Source organism: Chanodichthys erythropterus, chromosome 17, assembly GCF_024489055.1.
Source record: "Chanodichthys erythropterus isolate Z2021 chromosome 17, ASM2448905v1, whole genome shotgun sequence".
Lineage (NCBI taxonomy): Eukaryota > Metazoa > Chordata > Actinopteri > Cypriniformes > Xenocyprididae > Chanodichthys > Chanodichthys erythropterus.
In genome coordinates this window covers 15,603,459-15,625,726 of record NC_090237.1, presented here as the reverse complement: position 1 = coordinate 15,625,726, position 22,268 = coordinate 15,603,459, and the positions used below count along the sequence as shown (strand labels likewise).

Genomic DNA, 22,268 nt, shown 5'->3' with positions numbered 1-22,268 from the left:
AACAAAAACAAAAGCTAATACTAAAAAAATACTAAAATAGAATATAAATAATACAAAAAAACCCAATGCTGTTTAAATTCAGTAGCAAAAATTGCGTTAGTGTAATTGATTAATTTGTCAACTTTGTTTTAGTGAAATAATTCAAAAATCTGATTAACATACATTTTTGAACACTTGATGATGTTCAGGGAAGTGTATGTTCATGGGAAAAATTAGAAAATAGTAAATTATTCTAATTTATTAATATTGCTGTTCATGAGTATAAATTATTATATTGCTCTATAATAAAATGATTAAATATCATTCTTCTGTTGATTTATTGAAAACAGTGAGAAGAAATACCTTAATTATTTTTAACAAAATTTACTTTTTGCATTAAACCTTTTAAATCTATTTGTGAACACTGGGAGTATGAAAAATAAAATCTCAAAAAACATTTCCAGAACAAAGACATCAATATTAATATCTTGAATATTATTGAGAAACTTTTTTTTAAGCTTTATTGTATATGTATGTTTTATCTTTTTTAGCTAAAATAAATTGGTGGCAGTGCTCATATTGTATCTTCTTTCTTTTAAGAGTCTCACCAGTGTGGAGCGGGAGAGTTCACCTGTGCAAGAGGCGTGTGTATTCGGGACGCATGGCGCTGTGATGGGGACAACGACTGCCGGGACTGGTCAGACGAGGCCAACTGTACAGGTGAGAGAGACTCATTTACACACAGGTGCAAAAAATAGGAAGTGAAATATGTCACATCTACATTACTTCTTCTTTCTGTCTCATAAAGTGGGTCATCACACATGTGAGAGCAGTAGCTTCCAGTGTCACACGGGTCACTGCATTCCTCAGCGCTGGGTGTGTGATGGAGATGACGACTGCCAGGACGGCTCAGACGAGGACCCTACCCAGTGTGGTCAGTATGGTTTTCATTTTTGGGGAATTTTTGAACAGTAAATGTTAGGGCTGGGTATTGACACAATTTTCATGATTCGATTCGATTACTATTCACATGCTTTCCATTCGATATTGATTATTTTGGATGTAGTATTTCAGTTACAGAACATGGCAAATTTTCTAGAGGAAAAAAATCTCTCAACTAATGCTGTAGACTACTAAGTCAGTTGGTACTACTATAATAATATTGAAGGTTAAATTAACTTATTTATATGCAAACACTTAAATTACACTCAATGTTTTTATTATAAAAAAAGTTTAGAATTACATAATCATATTTCTGCTATTTCTACAATTTGTTTTTTTAAATAAACATTTAAATCGCATCTGTCATTTATTCAAACATGCATTAAATATTGAAGAACATTAAAATTATAATGAAAATATAACGGTGCATAGCTATATTTATCAGAATGTTGCTTTCTAGAGTTCACTTTTCTAGCTGACTAATGAGTTTATGGCCACTGAAAATGTTTTTCTGAGGTAAATGTGACATTAGGTGACATTGTTTATTGACATCTTTCCGAAGTTGAAGCACTAATTGAGCTATTTCACAAGACGTGATACAGATTTCGGTAAGTTGTACTGTATATTTTAACATACCTTCAGATATTTAGTCATGTTTATTTCGCGCTGTAACTGGTATTAAAGCAGGGGAGAGGATGTTCATATGTGCTCCGTGCGGTTTCTCTTTAACTGAGGCGCTAAAGCAGTCTGTCACTCCACATTAAACAGCGCCAAAAAGGTATTTATTTTTTTTATCTCATAATAAGAAGGACATCATTTGAAATCTGAGACTTTGCTTCATATCAAAAGTAACAGAGCACAAAGATTATTGTGATTTATTGGATAGGAGGCGCTACATATTCTGCTCATTCATCAACTGACTAGACTAATCGATTCTTGGGATTTAAGAATCGATATCGATTCGTAAAAATGAGAGCCGATTAAAATCGAGAAATATTTTTTTACCCAGCCCTAGTAAATGTTCTGTCAAGCTCCAAAAATAACAAAAGTGTCCATACAACAAGCCATTATATTCTGCTAAATAATAAAAAAATGGTTTAAAAAGCCATGGTTTTAATACATTTAAAGGGTTAGTTTACCCAAAATTGAAAATCATGTCATTTATTACTCACCCTTATGTCGTTCCACAACCGTAAGACCTTCGTTCATCTTCGGAACACAAATTAAGATGTTTTTGATGAAATCCGATGGCTCAGTGAGGCCTCTATGCCAGCAAGTTAATTTACACTTTCAAACGCCCAGAAAGCAAGTAAAAACATATTAAATACAGTTAATCTGAGTACAGTTGTTCTACCTTAATATTATAAAGTGACAAGAATACTTTTTGTGAGCCAAAAAAACAAAATAATGATTTTTCAACAATATCTAGTGATGGACGATTTCAAAACACTGCTTTGAATCTCTTGTCTCAGTCAATGTTCATTTTTGGGTGAACTACCCCTTTAACTCTATTTTTAAATTCTTAATTTCTTACACTATTCAGTAGTATCAGTTCCTATAATCATGCAGCTCTCTCTTGTATGATTCGGTGTAATTTGACATCTATCAGTTTTCTCCGGCAGGGCGTGAAAAGTGCAATGGCTTCTTGTGCTCTAACGGCACCTGCCTGCCCGCTAGTGCTCACTGCAATGGTGTAGAGGACTGTCAAGGGGGCGCTGATGAGCGAAACTGCGGTATGTGCGTCCTTATTAAGTGCAGAGTTGTTATTTATTTTGTGCTGTAACTGAAACTAGAAAAAAGGATGTCAATAATAAAAATGGTCTGTTCCTGCAGGTCCCCTCTGTGCACACTATATGGAGTTTGTGTGCAGAAACCGAGCGCAGTGTCTGTTCCAGTCTCTGGTGTGTGATGGTACCCGGCACTGTGCTGATGGATCTGATGAGGACGCAGCGTACGCTGGTTGCCGTGAGTCCAACAATTTGCCAACTGAAATGTGACCATTATAAACTGCTCTCTAGAAGAATTATATAGTCTTAGTTAGATCACATAATGAACATTTGGCTTTTTAACGTTCATTTAGTGCAATTAATTAGTTTGCACTTACAATGTACTTACCAAAAAAAAAAAAAGTACTGAGTAATATAAAGTAACTACCCGGGTTAAAATTAGGTTTAGGGTAGGTTCAAGACTAGTACCTAGTTAATACCCAGTTATTGTAATTACTACAATAAATATATACATATATATATGCGAAATAGGACTGTAAAATGCTAACATTGTCTTAATTCATATTATCATAATTAGGGTTGTAACGGTATGAGATTTCCACGGTATGATAACCGTCTGAGTAAATATCACGGTTTCACGGTATCAGGGTATACGGTATTAAACAATCAATTATTATTTATACCATCAATTAAAATGACCAATAAATTAATTAAAATGTTTTTTTCTTTATTCAGATTTCAATAATCAAAAACAATCAAATACATTTAATAAATGATTATGGATTAGAAGATCTTTTATTAATAATTAAAATTCAAAATTCTGCTTTGACTTCATTCTTCTTTATTTTTTAATACAAATATTATCAAAAATGATGTAAATGAAATTAACTTTTTTATTATTATTTTGAGAAGTACATTCTATTTAACAATTATAATAAATTTCAGTTTCGAGTTAAAAACTTCGGGTTAAAAAGCGGTCTTTTATTTTGACGGGATGTAATGAAGAGCTTTGAGTTTCAGTGTATTTGACAATGGTTTTTCTCAAATAAAATTATGAAATGCTCATTAAGCGCTATCTCAGAGCAACCTTGGATATGTTTGTGTTCATGTCCCCTGATAACGAGACTTCAAACACTGAAAAAACAATAAGAGCGTCGCGCATACTTAAGTATGTAGTACAGGAAACAGCGCGGCTCATTCACACAGGCAGACACGCAAAACAAACGGATATATTTATATACCAGTCTTTTTGCACTTTAATATTCACAGAGCCCGCCTAGGTCATTTGATTTATTGTACAGCTCTGCTTTCGTTTTATTCATCAGTCCAACAAATTGCGTGTTTTTACCTGACATTGCTGCGTTATACTGTACATTCCATTTTTATGACTGGATCCTGGGATTCCCTCTCCATCAAGCACATCATACGACCGAAGTTATAAACGGAACATACCTGCATCTACACGGATGGTGTTCTCGAATATAGGTGAACATGTTCGATGCGTTTCCTCCTTATGCAGGTAGGCCTACTTTGTGCCCGCATTGTTTTTGGATATCTACACTCGAGGACAGCCCCGCGTTTGTTTAAAGTATTCCCATACTACAAATTGTAACTTATTTTTCAACGGGGCATAGAGAGGTAGCAACTTATGTCTCTGACATTGTCTGCTGTATGTGTGGGTGTGGAGCAAGTTTAGAGTAGTGAAGTGGAAAGTTGTTGTCTATGCGCAAGTGAAATTCTGCGTCTTATTATTATTGTTTTTTTTTTACAATACCGTAAATAAGCAAATGTACACGATATGATAATCGTACTTGTTCATACCGTGATATATCGTCATACAGGTATATCGTTACAACCCTAATCATAATTTATTCATAATATCTCAGCAGGAATATGCACTTACTTAACTTGTAATTCAATTAATCTGCATATCATGTAATTAATTTGATTCCATTTTTTAAACAAAAGACAGTCCTAAATGTGGACCTTGGCTAGAGCTCTGATTCAGTGTTTTGTAATTAATTGTTTTGTTCTCTGCTCTTCCACAGCAACTAACCCTGAGTTTGAGAAAACATGTGATGCCAACAACTTCCAATGTTCCAATGGAATGTGTGTGACCCTCGAGTGGAAGTGTGATGGCATGGACGACTGTGGCGACTACTCGGACGAGGCCAACTGTGGTGAGCAATAACTTCCCCACTCTGAAGCCAAACTATAAGTCAAATTCTATGTTGAATTCATATGGGTCACACTGCATATTGACTTTATGCTGTTAGACAGAATTTTGGCTATGGAAGATTACAGTCTTCCAGTCAGAGTTGAACAAATCAGTAGGTCCAGTCATACCTAGGACTAGTTTCAAACAGTACTGTTCACCTTGTTTTTGTGCTCATTTTCTAATGAGTTTGCATGCTTATTCTTTCAGCTTCTCCAACCGAGGAGCCAGGCTGCTCGCGTTACTTTCAGTACGAATGTAAGAACGGCCGCTGTGTGCCCGCCTGGTGGAAGTGTGATGGGGAAAATGACTGCGGTGACTGGTCTGATGAATCTCAGTGCTCCGGTACATAATTCAGACCTGTACATTGTGTTTTTGCCCAGTCAGTGTTAAACTTGTTTGTAAAGTGCCAACAAAAGACACATGCTTAGTGGATTAATTACAATGAGTTATGCTGTATCTGTTCAGGTGGCGGAGCTCCTCATACAACTGCTCCAGGTCCAGCTACCTGTGGTCCTAATCGTTTCCGCTGTGGTTCTGGTCCGTGTATTGTGGACACCTGGGTGTGCGACGGCTATGCTGATTGTACTGATGGCAGCGATGAAGTGGGCTGTCCCACAGGTGCTTTTTCTGTTCTTTTCCTAGTCAATAGGGGTGTCAAACATATGGCCTGTCAAAGAGTCAGAATTTTTTTTTTTTTTTTTTTACCTGTTTTATAAAAAAATTAAACAAGTAAAAAAAAAAAAAAAAAAAAATATATATATATATATATATATATATATATATATATATATATATATATATATATATATATATATATATATATAGTACAGTCCAACAGTTTGGAACCACTAAGATTTTTAATGTTTTTAAAAGAAGTTTCGTCTGCTCACCAAGGCTACATTTATTTAATTAAAAATACAGTAAAAAACAGTAATATTGTGAAATATTATTACAATTTAAAATAACTGTGTACTATTTAAATATATTTGACAAAGTAATTTATTTCTGTGATGCAAATCTGAATTTTCAGCATCATTACTCCAGTCTTCAGTGTCACATGATCCTTCAGAAATCATTCTAATATGCTGATCTGCTGCTCAAGAAACATTTAATGTGTACAATTGTACAAAATATTTGTGTACAATTTTTTTTCAGGATTATTTGATGAATAGAAAGTTCAAAAGAACAGTGTTTATCTGAAATCTAATCTTTTGTAACATTATAAATGTGTTTACTGCCACTTTTGATTGATTTAATGCATCCTTGCTGAATAAAAGTATTAATTTCTTTAATTTCTTTTAAAAAATATATATATATATATAAATTCTTACTGACCCCAAACTTTTGAACGGTAGTGTATAATGCTACAGAAGCTTTGTATTTCAGATAAATGCTGTTCTTTTGAACTTTCTATTCATCAAGGAATCCTGAAAAACAACTGTTTTCAACATTGAAAACAATAAGAAATGTTTGAGCAGCAAATCAGCATATTAGAATGATTTCTGAAGGATCATGTGAAATTACTTTGTCAAATATATTTAAATAGTACACAGTTATTTTAAATTGTAATAATATTTCACAATATTACTGTTTTTTACTGTCTTTTTAATTAAATAAATGTAGCCTTGGTGAGCAGACAAAATTTCTTTTAAAAACATTAAAAATCTTAGTGGTTCCAAACTTTTGGACTGTACTATATATATATATATATATATATATATATATATATATATATATATATATATATATATATATATATATATATATATATATATATATATATATATATATATATATATATATATATATATATATATATTTTTTTTTTTTTTTTTTTTTTTTCTTTAGAAAAGCATGTTAATTTATTATATAGGTTTTATAAATTCATATCTTTTTTTTTTAGCTACTATATCAATAACATGTTTTAACTTGTGCCAATAAATTAAGCTTAATTGAATTAAACTCTTCTTTTTTTTTTTTATTATGTTTGACATTTGGCACTCATGTTCATACATGCAAATTCACGCTCTTCAGCTCAAACTGGCTTAATGGGTGATAACAGTCCCAGAGTGCCTCCTTTCATTTTCCCAGAGCTTATGAATTCTTTTAATATTATAAGTGTTGTCACACAATAATAATGACCCTAGCATTAAAAGATAGAAGGAAGATACTAATACATAAGTGAATTTCTAAGGGGGCTTTCACACTGGGCATGTTGGTTTCACACTCAACTTGATTCTATCAAACCCTGGCGCATTTGCATTCATCTTACATCATCACAAATATGCACAGCAAATGACAGAAGACAGAGGAAGGATATTAAAACTTTAATAACTATAATAACTAGCTTCCGGCAGACAGCCGTACACATCGATTTAATGAGGTTCTCAATTGTATGTGAATGTCTCACAATTGTAAATAATCTCAACTGAATAATCATTAGAAAAGCTAGTATATTAAAACTTATTCAGTGCCGTGAGTAAGAAGCCTCTATGATTTGATGACACACAGGGGGATTTAAATCTGAAAGAAGTTTAACCCTTGCCTCTTTTTATGACTTATCATTTTGGTTTATGTTGTTTTTTGTCTTTCGCTTAGTCAAAGGCTCTGTGACTCCGGTGGCAACTGTTCCTCCATCAGGCCGCTGCACTAAAGATCAGTTCCTGTGCCTGAAGCCTCCGACCTGTATCTCTGATTGGAAGCGCTGTGACGGACACTCTCACTGCCAGGACGGATCTGATGAGGCCAACTGTCGTAAGTGTCATAAGATTTGGACACACCTACTCACTCTGTATTATCGCTTTCCTCATTTTAGTATGGAAATAAAGTCATTAAACTAAAATAACACAAACACTGTTACACTGCTTAGCCTCACCTGAAAATGCCTTCACAAACCTGCAAAATAAGTTAACTGAAGCATTTATTTCTTTATATTTCTTTATATTTCAGCCACCCGTGGTCCGTTGCTCTGTGTGAACGGTACTCTCTGTGCGGACGGCGAGGCCTGTGTGCTGAACAGCGAGAGGTGTGATGGCTTCATAGACTGTTCTGACCGAAGTGATGAGGACAACTGCACTGGTGAGACACTGAGAGACGTATCTGCTATTAAAATCAGACTGCATTGTACCACAGTAAGACAGTCTAACTGTTCATGCCGATTTACCCTGTTTTTCCTTTTCCCAGGTGATTTGCTGGTGTACAAGATTCAAAATCTACAGTGGAGTGCCAACTTCTCTGGTGCTGTGACGCTCACCTGGTCAAGACCCAAAAATATGCCTCCATCATCCTGCTCTTTTGTCATCTACTTCAGGTATTCATTTAAATGTAGCTTTCATCTACACCTGAGGCTTTTTAGCTTTTTCCAGGTGGTGGACCATTTAAACTTTGAATAAAAAAATCACAGACCACTTAATCTTTTTGATTTGCTTTGAATAGGGATATCCCGATTGAGTTTTTTGTGCCCCTGATCCGATCCGATTCATGTAATATTAAATATCTGCCGATACCGAGTCCTGATCCAATACTTGTATTTTTATAGTGTTAAAATCAATCAAGAAATGTAGGCATCAAATATAATCACAGAAGCTCGAACAGACCCAAGGTCCACAAGGGACAATAACAAAGGTTGTATTTATTTTCTAGGCAGGTGGGTGTCCAGCAGTGGACGTCCATGGACACAAACAGCAATAAGGGCAGCGCCATTTTGACCGTGCTGATGCCGGACACCACCTACCAGGTGAAGGTTCAGACTCAGTGTCTCAGCAAGCAGCACAGGACCAATGAAATTCTAACACTACGCACACCAGAAGGATGTAAGTCTACATTAGCAGCACAGTCACTAAAATGACTTACAGAGCAACTCTGATTTACATGGAAGGGATATGTTTGTCTCCTGTTGCTTCATTGTGTCAAACGACTGTATTTGTATGGCAGTGCCGGACCCGCCGCAGCATCTGCAGCTGAGCTGTGACAACGCTGAGGACGGGACGGTACTGTGTTCCTGGAACCCTCCTGATAAAACACATGGACTCATCAGAGAGTATATTGTGAGGAAGAGGCCTTCAGTTCTTTATAGCATTTATCAACACCTACTTGCATCTAACTGGCTGTGTGTGTTGTGCAGGTGGAGTACAGTGAAAAGGACAGTGCAGAGTGGTTTTCCCAGCGCAGCATCAGCACTAAAGCAGAAGTTAAGAACCTGCAGCCCAGCTTGCTCTACGGATTCAGGGTGAGGCACTGAAGTTGTTTTATGTGAACTTCTAGTGATCATCTAGATCAGTTCATCTAACCTGTCTTCATCTCTTGTTTCTCAGGTGGCTGCCGTCACAAGCAGAGGTGTTGGAAACTGGACAGAAATTAAATCCATAACTCCTCAAAAAGGTAACGAAACTATGTAAAAGCAACTGACATCTTCACAGAAGAGTGCTGACTCCCCCTGCTGGACATTTCCACTCGAGTGTTTTATCTTATCCACCTTTTTCCTGAGCAAACGATGGGCGCATGATGGATTCTAACTTTTGTTTTTGCATGCTGTCCTATTCCGGTCTCCATAGGAACCCATTGTTAAAACGGGGTAAAAAAAATTAAAATTTTTGAACAATACTAAAAAATTTAAATGAGCACAGGGTTAAGCTGTGCTGTTGTTGACTGCTACAACAACAGCAATAAACTGAAGAAGTTCCTGGAAAGTAAGTGTTTTGAGCACCAGAAAATCTGAAAAGAATGTCCATATATGGTGCCATATGCCTTGCATTTTATGCCAAAGACTGACAAGAGAAAATGAGCATGGCACTTAAGTTAAAATACTCCCCATAAAAGTTATATGTGCCCTTCCCCCAAACTTCACCCAATCGGGAGCTATGTAGGATACAAGCGCCCATCTGTTTTAAATATAGCTAACTTCGGGCAGCTTCATGTCATCTACGCACTGAAGGGTGAGGCACTGACAAAAGATGGTTATTGCGCACTTTGGAGCCATGTGCTTCTTAAAAACGTTTTCATATGTTTAATGTTACATTATCAGCTTGGAAAATACTCTATTTTGACTAGAAACACAGGAGACGGGAAATGTCATGGATAATTCTATTTATTTATAGTTGGGCGAGACTTCCGCATTCAGGAAAAAGGTGGATAGGATGGTTGAAACCGATTGAGTGTCATGTAAACTCTCATTTCAGCATAAATATAAACAGGTCAATATGTATCTGTAATTTAATATCACTGGAAAAGTCATGTGGTATCAGGGATAATAATGAGACAGGACTTCCACATAGGATAATACAGTGTCATAAATAATTATGAGGCATTCAAAATAACACATACTAGCAATCAATTAAAAAATAAAGGATTTTAACATGATATGGAACATGTATATACACTACCATTCAAATGTTTTTTCTCTTGTGCTCACCAAGCTGAATTTTCAGCATCATTACTCCAGGCTTCAGTGTCACATGATCCTTCAGAAATCATTCTATGATGCTGATTTGAGTGATTTTAAGAGTAGACTGGTAACTATATAAAACAATAAAGATATTTTGCTGGAAATATATTTTTTTTTTATGCTGCATAAACATCTGGTTATGTCTATTTGAATGTTTTGACAAAAAATTCTGAAATGTTTCATGACTCTTTAACAATGTGTTTTTCAGCTCTCTCTCCTCCTAATGTTTTGATCACCAGCATCAGAGAAGACTCAATAACATTGTCCGTCACTAATGATTATAAGGTCCAGGTTGGTTGTTTTTTCTTGATGCTGGGTTTGTGTTACATCCTCATTTGAATGTAAATATAATATTGAGCTCTCTCTTTGTTAGGTGAAGCACTATGTTGTCGTTATTTCTTGGGTATTTGATGAACATGTGAAGGAGAGCTGGAATTATACTGTCTCAGGAACATTGATAGGTAAACCATTTCACAGTCATCAAACATCCCACCAGCATTTCTGCAAGACGATACAATGCGTGTGCTGTTTTCTGTATAGCCACTAACCTGACAGCAGGGACAGCGTATGAGGTGGCGGTGTGGGCTCACACGGAGGATGGAGACAGTCCTACTGCTTTGTCCCGCCAGCAGACTAAAGGCACAAGACCTGCCAAGCCGTCACTAAAGGCCAAACCACTCAACCAGACCGCTGTAGCCTGCAACTGGACCAGCCCTCAAGCTGAGGTGAGACTAACTATAAATGCTTAATAAATATGTGCGGTCACATTTATAGCGGAAATTTCAAGGGCGAAATCCAGTCATTTCAATAGGAATTTGTGCGTTCAGGAGTTTCGCGTGAGGGTGAAAAAGTTCACTATGTAGATTTTGCTCATGTTCAAGGTGGTCAGACTCGCTTTTAAAAATAAAATAGACTTTTACAAAGATTTGCTCCAAATTCATACAAAGTTTGTGCTTTATGTGTTTGTGCGTTTGTGTATTGAAATATATGAGGTCAAGCCATCCTAGGTGTATATGACTGTCTTATTTCAGATGAATGCAATCAAAGATATATTTAAAAATACCCTGGCTCTTCCAAGCTTTATAATGGTAGTGAATGGGGGGTGAGATTTCGAAGCCCAAAAAATGCATCCACCCATCAGAAATACTCCAGGTGGGTTCAGGGGGTTAATAAAGGCCTTCTGAATCAAAGCAATGTTTGTTTGTTTTTTTTTTTAAGAAAAATATCCATATTTAAAACTTTATAAACTAAAATAACTAGCTTCTGGCAGACGATGTGTACTGCATTAAAACACATACCGTGATAGTCGACTTGCACCACAAGAGTAACTCCTGATGCAGTGTTTGACGTCGGATGTAGGAGTATCGCAAACTTAGACACCTCTTGCGGTTCAAACAAATAGGGCTGGGCAACAAACTCAAGCTTCTCTTCTCTTATAACGAATTCCTCTGACATTTGTCTTTAAAATTTCTAATTTTCGACTTCTAATTTGTGACCGGTGCATCTGCCGCAAATTGATGCATATGGCTGCTGGAAGCTAGTTATTATAGTTTAGGGTGACCATATGCGCCATTCTCCCAGGACGCGTCCTGTCCAGGATTTCTAAGTTGCATAAAATGTCCCAGTTTGGGTTTTGTTTTCATATTTGCGGAAGGTAACGACTGAAAAATAATTTGACCAATAGCATGCATTATACATAATCAACCGATCGTGGCTTGCAAGAAGGCTGGATCTACAGAGAACGGTCAAAGCATTGCAAATACGACAACATTTTAATGCACAGCATGAAGAATGTCAATAAGAACAGTGGCTTGCACAGAACTCCGTGTAGAAATCGCGTTCCTAAATCGTGTTCCGGGGGCACATCGATATGACCACTTTCACAATTAAAGAGGCAAGGGCTCAAGCCATTTTAGGCAATTTAGAAATCCTGGACAGGACGTGTCCTGGGAGAATGGTGCATATGGTCACCCTATTATAGTTAATAAAGTTTTAAATATGGATATTTTTTCTTTAAAAAAATAGCATTGCTTCGCTTCAGAAGGCCTTTATTAACCCCCTGGAGTTGTATGGATTTTTTTTATGATGGATGGATGGATTTTTTTGGGCTTCAAAATCTCACCTCTCATTCACTGCCGTTATAAAGCTTGGAAGAGCCAGGATATTTTTAAATATATCTGTGTTCGTCTGAAAGAAGATACACCTATATATACACCTAGGATGGCTTGAGGGTGAGTAAATCATGGGATAATTTTCATCTTTGTGTGATCTATACCTGAATGTAATTACATCTGTAATTAATTACTGTAATTGCGTCTACAATTACACTGTTGTTGATCTTTCCCTTACCTGTTAACCCACCCTTAATCCTATCCATAGCACCAAACCTGTCCTTAAAGGAACATTCCACTTTTTTTTGAAAATAGGCTTAACTCCCCTAGATTTAAACAGTTGAGTTTTACCGTTTTCGAATCCATTCAGCCGATCTCCGGTTCTGGCGGTACCACTTTTAGCATAGCTTAGCATAGTTCATTGAATCTGATTAGACCGTTAGCATCTCGCTTAAAAAAATGACCAAAGAGTTTTGATATTTTTCCTATTTAAAACTTGACTCTTCTGTAGTTACATTGTTTACTAAGACCGATGGAAAATGAAAAATTGCAATTTTCTAGGCCGATATGGCTAAGAACTTTACTCTCATTCTTGCGTAATAATCAAGGAACTTTGCTGCCGTACCATGAGTGCAGCAGACGCAATGATATTACGCAGCGCCTTTGACCCTCTGCTTGCACAGGGAGCATGTCTTGCAACGATGGAGACATTTGTGAGAGACGCTGCGTAATATCATCTACAGAAAGTCAAGTTTTAAATAGGAAAAATATCAAAACTCTTTGGTCATTTTTGAGCAAGATGCTAACGGTCTAATCAGATTCAATGAACTATGCTAAGCTATGCTAAAAGTGGTACCGCCAGACCCGGAGATCGGCTGAATGGATTTGAAAATGGTGAAACTCAACTGTTTAACTCTTGGGGAGTTGGAAAATGAGCCTATTTTCCAAAAAAAGTGAAGTGTTCCTTTAACCATAGCTGCTTGGTTTGAAAGTTATTTCTGTGTGAGCTCTTTCTTCATACATTTCTACACTATTGGCAATAGATAATGGACCTTTTTTGCTGATGTGACCATGCAGCTAAGCTGAAAAGTGGCTAGTGAGAAACCATCTTTATGTGTTTGTTTTCGCAGATGTATGGAGTGTTCTACGCCACCTCCTTCCTGGATCTGTACCGCAGACCTCACAGGTTGAATACCACCTCCACCAGTCTGACTGTGTTCGTTGACAGCGATGAGCAGTACCTCTTCCTGGTTAGTATCCACCCTCTTGCTCCTTACTTTGGAGATCCACTTTGGGACCATAATGTCCAGATGAAATGACCATGTGTGTGTTGTTCAGGTGAGGGTGGTCTCTCCATACCTGGGTCCTCCATCAGACTATGCTGTAGTGAAGATGATCCCCAATGAGCGACTTCCACCTCGAAACCTGCACAAAGTGCGAGTGGATAAGACACAGGCCACTCTGAAGTGGCAGCCGCCATACGATTCTCCCAGCAGTCCTTTGGTATGACCACAAAGTCAATATAAAACATTTTCATAATTTAGTTTCATTATGTCAGATGAGGTGTTTCAAACATCTTTGTGTATATATATACCAGACATATGCAGTACACGTGAGAGATACGGTTCGTAAAACAGAGTGGGACTATAAAGTGAACACTCAAAACAACACGGTGGAGTACACGCTGAAGGGCCTGGAGCCTGGAGGACGCTATAGCATCACCATCAGGCTGCTCAACATGAGCAAAGAGGCCAGCTACACACTCAACACAGGTATAGTCATCTATTTTCTTGCCTTAAAACATTGTATTATAAAAAATGTCATGTGCGCATGCAGGATTTCATGTGACGGCACACGCAGGTTTTTTGGCAAATGCAAATGCATTTGTCCAATTCACCGAAAAGAAAGAACTGAATTGGAAAATTATTAATTCAATTTAATACAGGACACGCATAACTGCTGAAATATTCTCACGGAAACCATTTCACAGGTCATTCAGAGTACTCGTGTATATATACTCTGCATATAGCTGCAGGTGCCACTGAAAGTGTAACACTAAGTATATTTAATATGTTAATATTAATTGTATAGTATTTACACTTTATTACGGTATGAGAGGCCATTATATATTGTGCCTGTAACCTCTTCAGCCCAGTGCTTTATTGCTTTTATAACACAATATCTACATTTAAAAAAATATTAAGGGAACAAATGTTCATTAAAACTATTTGTTAACCAAATCCTCTTATCCTCTTCCTATCATTACACCACCGGCCAGACGTTTAGGATCGATAAAATGTTTAATGTCTTTGAAATAAGCCTCTTCTGCTCACCATGACAAAAATCTAAATACAGTAAAAATGGTAATATTGTGAAATAGTATAAGAATAGAACTGTTTTCTATTTTAATATAATTTATTCGTATCATAGCAAAGCTGAATTTTCAGCATCATTATTCCAGTCTTCAGTGTCACATGATCCTTCAGAAATCATTCTGATACGCTGATTTGGTGCTCAAGAATAATTTCTTATTATTATCAATGTTGAAAACAGTTGTGCTGCTTAATATTTTTATTCTTTTATGATAGGAAAGTTGAATAGAACAGCATTTATTTGAAATATATACAGTATAAATGTATTAACACTTTTGACCTTTTTAATGCATCTTTGCTGAATAAAAGTATGAATTAAAAAAAAAATAAAAAAATACTGACCCCAAATTTTTTAACGGCAGTGTATTTCTGCTATAAGTAAAAAAATGTGTTATTTCATGCTGTTTTTGCTCTAAACATATATTTGTCCACACAGTTCCTCTGCCTGCACCTGAGGCCCTCAAAATCATAGAAGAACAGGATCATGTGTTTCTCTTCTGGAAGAGCCTGGCTGTGAAGGACCGGACCTTCAATGAAAGCAGGGTTAGAAACCACCTTTACACACCTTTAAAGTCAACATGAAATCCACTTTGACTCTATTTACTCAATTAACATTTCTGGTTTTATTGTGTATGATTTATTGGTGCACATTATCCACCCCCCCAAAAAAATGGTTGAAACAACTTTCCTTTTGGCCTTTTCCATTTCCTTTTGTTTTACATGTGAAACGGGTTCATTAATGATCGCTTGACTCTTCAGGGCTATGAGGTGTATGTGCATGACAGTGTCACCAACTCCACTATGTGTCTGGGTAACACAACGGAGACGTTCTTCAGGATCAACAGCCTGTTGGTGGGCCATAACTACACATTCTCAGTGCGGGCACGCTGCCTGCTCAACAACCAGCTGTGTGGAGAGGCGGCTGTGCTGTTATATGACGAACTGGGCAAAGCAGCAGGCATGAGCTTTTACACACTAAACATTTTTGCGTCTATCTCTGTGGCTATTTGTTTGGCCAGACGTTGATGCTGACACACATTTGTCATCTTTCAGGGCCAAATGATGCCGAATCTCAGTCGGGTAAATCTGAGGACATGGCGGCGGTGGTTGTTCCAGTGTTGTTCCTGCTGTTGGTGGGTGTGTGTGGAGGGCTGGTGGTACTTTATCTCAGACACCGTCGGCTACAGCACAGCTTCACCGCCTTCGCTAACAGTCACTACAACTCTCGTCTGGGCTCTGCCATTTTCTCCTCAGGAGATGAGCTGGGTAAGACCAGCCTGACTCGTACCTTTCATGAAATCTCTATTTTGCTTCAGTGTACTTCAGAGAAGTGTAATTTACTGTAGTTAACTTCACGTCAGTTGGCTTCAGTTCATTTCATTTTATTTCAGTTCTCACAGTTTAGTTCTGGTTTCAGTTCACTACACTCCATTTAAATTCAGTTCACTTCAGTTTGTGTTTAGATCAGTTCAATTAATTGTATTTCAGTTCACTTTAGCTCACTTGTTTAAATCAAATTACTTTTAGTTCAGTTCACTTCAATTCAGTCCAGTTTACTTCAGTTGTGTTCAGTTTTTCCAAATCAGTTCAGTTAAATTCTGTCACTTCGATTCAGTTCATTTAGAGTGTGTTCACACTTGGCATGTTTTTTCAATTAAAACGAACCCTGGTGCAATTGCTCTGTTAGTGCGGTTTATTTGAATAAGTGTGAACGCTGCCATCTAAACCCTGGTGCGCACCAAACAAGTGGGCAGAGACGTCTGAAAAGATGGGTCTCGGTCCACTTCCAAACGAACTCTTGTGTGGTATATGAATGCAACACGGACCAAAGACATGTAAACGAACAGGAAGATGCGACCCTAAAAAGGACAGAATGCTCATGTATACCTGTTTTATCTTGTCATAGTCATGATGGTGCCTTTCATAGTTCGGTACAGGTGTCAGAACCATGTCTCCATGCAGCAGATCTTCGTTTGTGTGTGGTTTTTCATTCTCAGCTGGTCAAAATACCATCATATGTAGGCTACACACATGCAACGAGTGCATTTAGCCCAGGCAAGTTCCATCTCAAAATAGGCAATACAACATAAAAACTGACCAATTAGGTTGTGATTATATGCATGTGCCTTTAGGTTCTGTATCTTTAGGTTCAGTGTTAAAAATGCCAATCTGAATGCTAATCGGACCAGGGCTAAATGTTTGACCGAACTATATGTGTGAACACACCCTTAATTTCCATTTAGTTCACTTCAGCTCTTTGAATTGAGGTGAACAGAACTGTACTGAAAACAGTTTAAGCTGCAATTACTTGATTTCAGTTCAGCTTAGTTCAGGTCACTTTCAACTAATTTCAGGTTCACATTAATTGTTTAGTTCACTTCAGCTCACTTTATTAAGTACACAAACTTTTCCACAGTATGAAAATTAGCTGCTAATGTTGTTTCTTCATTCCCTCTCTTCTGAAGGTGACGATGATGAAGATGCTCCGATGATCAGTGGCTTTTCAGATGACGTTCCCATGGTGATTGCATAGCTGGACAACTCTTTCTCTCCTCCTCCTTCACTTCCCACTCCACTTCCTCATCATGTTTTCTTACGTGCCCATCCGGCACACCTTCAAGCTGCAGAGGTCCGTTCCTCTTGACCCCCCTGTCACTTAGAAAAACGCTGGATTTGTGTTACTGGACCCCGTGGAAGAAAAGAAAGCATGGAGCGAAAGAGATATTTTTAAATATAAGATGCACTTTTTTCGGATGCGCAATAACTTATTTTTTATATATAATATATGTGGGTATTGGACTTTGTAGGCATTAACTGAAGCAAACTGTGAAGGAGTTTGTCAGCTGATCAGCAGACTTACTGAACAGGGAAAAGACCCTTATTGTACAAACTCTCACACGAGCATTACATTTGCTTTAAGCCAAAACAAGCACCTAGGTATGGGTACATCAGTGCAAAAACACACAAAAGAAAAAAACTAAAAAAGCAAACCTCATATGTGTACAAATGAAAAATGGACCAATGAATGCTGATAAAAAGGGAAGGCGGTACGTAGGCTCTTAACAGTAAATTGCACATGATCCGATTTTTTTTGTTGTTGCATACTGTATGCTCGATTTGTGTCACTTTATGTCAGTAGGCCTGCATTTGTCCATGGTACCTTGTTTACACTTTGCATCCATTTGTTAATTTCCTTGCTCAGCAATAGGTTTGATTCCCTCTGCTTTTTGAAAATGTGAAAATCGTAGCCTATTTTGGTTGTTTTATCAGCTATTTTCAGAAAAGAATGACCAAAATTATTATGATAACAGTTATTTGAGTGTAGTCAACATTGAATCACATGCTCAGTCCATAAAATTGATTGTTCACTGTATGCTTTTTTTCCTTTGATTTATCCTACGCATTTTATCTAGCAAAGAATATTATTGCATATCCTGTGTGCTGCCATGGTTTTAGTCCTTTAGTGTTCTCAGGGAACTGGGTTAAAGTAGATGTACCAGCGATATCAGTCACACTGCCATAGGCAGTGCAGTGTGTTTAATTCGGAGACTGTTGTGCTGTACAGTAGTTCCATATTGCAGTGAAGCCTGTGCAGCTCTCGTCTTAACGAAACCAGAAGGCTTCATCTTAGTCTCTTGTGCCAAGCTTAAGAAAAGGAGAGGGTAGAGCAGACGTCTTGCCTTCCTGAACAGTTGTGAAGAGGTACATGTGTTAAATCCATGTTTCATTTTAACTGAATTGCGGGTGTTGCTTAAAAGATTTGTTTATGAATGTATTTTTTTTTCTTCTTCTTTTTTTGTATCTTGAATTGAGGTGACCAGGAAAAAAAAGCAAAATAGTTGTGGTCTACCCCCTACTTCTTTGTGTTCAAGGATTTTAAATGAGGTTTATGGCCAGTTTACATTCATATGCTTGTGGTCATTATTAATGATACTCTATCCCATTGTTAATTGGAATTAAACAAAACTGTTCAGACGGTAGATGCGGCTGTTTTTAGTGAAATTGTATTTCTTTAAGTACCACATTGCCTTATTACAACACACTGAGTAAAGTATGTAGCAGTATGTCAGTGCGATCACACATGCACACGCTCACAGAAAATTTAAATGAGTAAAAAGATGAAAATTGTATAAAGATGGGAATAGTCCGATAAGAAATGTGTATCGACATATTGTGAATTACCACTGTATAATGTTTTAAAAGTTCCAGTGCAGCACTTGTGTGAATCCTGAGCCACCATTTTTTTTTTGTCTTGTTTGTATTCTCTATTGCAACCATTTGTTTATTGGTCAATAAGATGTAAACATTTTTACATAGCAGTGACATTGGACACCGCCATGTTTAAATATTTGATCTTGCCTGCCTACTGAGGGTTTTAAAGATAAGAATCTTTTAAGTGGTACAGTATGAGATGTTTTATGAACCACTTATGCTGAAATAAATGTGGAAAACTGTTGAATCTGACTTCTCTTGCTTTGTGTAGTGGTGGGGAATGACTTCCCATAGTTGACATACAGCATTCAAGCCAATTTAGCACTTTTTAAGGCTTGCAGCCATAGATTTTTTGCCCTTAGACATGTTAAAAGAAAGGGTTAATTCATTTTCTCATAATTTACTCACCTTACTGTCATTCTAAAACTCTATGACGTTCTTCGATGGAAGAAAAGGTGAATTTTTGAATATACTGGCTAATGGCTAATGAAAGTGAATATTGACTGGCTGGGTATGACCAGTGCAAAAGAAAAAACTAAAAGAAAACAGCGGATAAAAAGTTGGCTAGCCATATGATGGTTTTGTGAGATAGAGATACAGACCTAAATTTCAGATCTTTAGGTTGCAAGTGTTCAAATAAGATTTGTGTGCCCAGACCATAGACTGTAAAAAGGCCCAGACATAGCCAACCTATCTGCATGGGTTGTTTTGATAACGTAGGCGTACCCACGTATATGACGAGGCTTTCAAAAAGAATGCAGGAAAAACGAGGGTGCACCATCTCGCTCTCCAAATATGCGCCAAGACGATTCGCAGTGCAGAGCTCCTCCGTCGCACAAGAAAAACTCAGCAACGGAGGAGACTGCTATATATTGTGAGGTTCTGTGCTGTAGTCACTGCCGAAATGTTAGGACGTACCGTCTGAATACGCATGAGTAGGACTGTTCGACTTTGAAGCGGCGCTGTGCACACCGATCGGTATATGGCAAGCCGTTTCGGTGTTTAAAGGGTTAACGTTAGTTCACCCAAAAATGAAAATTCTGTCATTTATTACTTACCCTTATGCCGTTCCTCACCCGTAAGACCTTTGTTCATCTTCAGAACACAAATTAAGACATTTTAGTTGAAATCAGATAGCTCAGTGAGGCCTCCATAGGGAGCAAAGGACACTTCCTCTCTCAAGATCCATAAAGGTAACTTACTAAAAACATATTTAAATCAGTTTATGTGAGTACAGTGGTTCAATATTAATATTATAAAGCAAAGAGAATATTTTTGGAGCGCCAAAAAAACTAAATAACGACTTATTTAGTGATGGCCGATTTCAAAACACTGCTTCATGAAGCAGATTCGATTGTTGACGCGATCTGAATCATGATTCGACACACTGATTTTATGCTCCGATGCTTCATGAAGTGTTTTGAGTGTTTTGAAATCGGCCATCACTAAATAAGTCGTTATTTTGTTTTTTTTGGCGCTCCAAAAATATTCTCGTTGCTTTATAATATTAATATTGAACCACTGTACTCAAATGAACTGATTTAAATATGTTTTTAGTACCTTTATGGATCTTGAGAGAGGAAATTTCCATTGCTCCCTAGGAGGCCTCACGGAGCCATCGGATTTACTAAAATGTCTTAATTTGTGTTCTGAAGGTTAATGAAGGTCTTACGGGTGTGGAACGACATGAGGGTAAGTAATAAATGACATAATTTTCATTTTTGTGTGAACTAACCCTTTAATGCCCCTGGCTCTACTCGTAATTTAGTTTTGACAGGTCAAAATTCCAATTCCAGATATCTATTTTGCAGTTTTGACTCTTCGTAACTGGAATTAAGATATCTACAGCGTAATTATGACTAGTAATAATATACATTCGAGATATCTACAATACTATTTTAACCAGTCATAGACCGGTTTCTTGTATAAAAGCAATGCTGGATGCGTGCACATTCAGGGGGCAAAACCGCTAAGGAGTCTTATGCTGGAAAAATGCTTAACGTGGCTTAATCTACTAAAACAGTGATATTAACAGACCAAACTCTGTAAACATCATACTAATAAACCATGTACAGAAAAGCAGTTGTGCCTTTTCTGGCTATCACCAGACCAAGCTCAATTTAAAATTGAACATTGGTCTGGGGACTCTGTATGTATTTTCTACTGCACAAGAGGCGTGATCAGCGAGCATTGTTCATGCAATTGGATAGTCCTTCAACCAATCAGATCAACGATCTGGGTGACGTACTTTGCAGAGCAATGAGAAAACTCCAGACAGGTTTAGTTTGTATTGGTTTGTAGAATTGATCAGCGGTTTGCAGAAGCAGCAATGGCATCTAGCGATTTTTGCAGGTTGTGCAAAATAAAACATGAAAGTGAGTGGTATTTACACCCACTCGAGCGATTTTTTTGCTAAACTCTAAGTCATTCAGCATCGTCGAGAGGTTAAAAGGAATTGGATTGACGGTCATGCTTGCCGTCGCTTCTCTATTGTCATCGTGTTATACCCACCAATAGCGAGCGAGGTGGATAAGCCAGTCTGTGATTGGTTCCCGCAAAAGTGTAACAGAAGCAGTAGAAATGAATGTACGGGTTTCCAGACTGAGTTGCCGGGCGAAATCAAATCTCCAGCAGATCATGCTGGGTTTACCCAGTCAAAGTTGTGCCCAGAATATGAACACAATTTGTTTAAATACCCGTTGTGTTTACCTCCCATAGAAAACCGTTATAAAGAAAAAGCTTAACATCTCTTAATAGTGATATTAAAAGATCAAACTCTGCACAACAAGTAGTTTATTAGTATTTATTAGTTAAGTTTGGTCTTTTAATGTCACTGTCTTAGTACATTAAGTTACGTTAAGCGTTTTCTTTATGGGAGAAAAATGCTTATTAAACGTGTTGCGCTCATGGGCTCATCTGCTTTTCTGTACATAATATGCTTTATTGATATAGTGTTTACTAAGTTTGGTTTATTAATAACACTTTCTTAGTAAATTAAGCCACGTTAAGCTTTTTTGCGTTAACGTCCCAAGTTCTGCATGCACCTCACGGGAGGTTACAGTCATTCTACTCTGCAGGTAGCCTAACATCTGTTCTGCTTTATTATTTATCACTATGAATGAACCCCACATATAATATTATATCGTTTTTAAACAGTACTTGGAGGTGCATGCAATTCTTGGCATGTGATGATATGCAGAACTGGACATAAGACCTGTAGAAGATTGTAACGTTAATCAAGCATTGTAATTAGCGTAGATTTCA

At 37.2% G+C, this 22,268-nt stretch overlaps 1 protein-coding gene across 2 annotated transcripts in view; it reads left to right on the top strand.

The window, feature by feature from the left end:
• Positions 1-19,243, top strand: part of sorl1 (sortilin-related receptor, L(DLR class) A repeats containing) — a 68,965-nt gene extending 49,722 nt beyond the window's left edge. For both annotated transcript variants that reach the window (XM_067364861.1, XM_067364862.1), the window contains 24 exons: positions 580-699; positions 788-913; positions 2,544-2,654; positions 2,755-2,886; positions 4,697-4,828; positions 5,074-5,208; positions 5,332-5,484; positions 7,465-7,620; positions 7,816-7,944; positions 8,050-8,176; positions 8,509-8,678; positions 8,800-8,912; positions 8,990-9,094; positions 9,180-9,246; positions 10,518-10,600; positions 10,683-10,770; positions 10,850-11,034; positions 13,551-13,670; positions 13,759-13,923; positions 14,018-14,192; positions 15,229-15,335; positions 15,552-15,750; positions 15,846-16,058; positions 17,258-19,243. In XM_067364861.1, the coding sequence (XP_067220962.1) occupies positions 580-699; positions 788-913; positions 2,544-2,654; positions 2,755-2,886; positions 4,697-4,828; positions 5,074-5,208; positions 5,332-5,484; positions 7,465-7,620; positions 7,816-7,944; positions 8,050-8,176; positions 8,509-8,678; positions 8,800-8,912; positions 8,990-9,094; positions 9,180-9,246; positions 10,518-10,600; positions 10,683-10,770; positions 10,850-11,034; positions 13,551-13,670; positions 13,759-13,923; positions 14,018-14,192; positions 15,229-15,335; positions 15,552-15,750; positions 15,846-16,058; positions 17,258-17,325 (3,179 nt within the window). In that variant the 3' untranslated portion in view covers positions 17,326-19,243. The remainder of the gene's footprint in view (positions 1-579; positions 700-787; positions 914-2,543; positions 2,655-2,754; positions 2,887-4,696; positions 4,829-5,073; positions 5,209-5,331; positions 5,485-7,464; positions 7,621-7,815; positions 7,945-8,049; positions 8,177-8,508; positions 8,679-8,799; positions 8,913-8,989; positions 9,095-9,179; positions 9,247-10,517; positions 10,601-10,682; positions 10,771-10,849; positions 11,035-13,550; positions 13,671-13,758; positions 13,924-14,017; positions 14,193-15,228; positions 15,336-15,551; positions 15,751-15,845; positions 16,059-17,257) is intronic.
• The last annotated feature ends 3,025 nt before the right edge of the window (positions 19,244-22,268 follow it).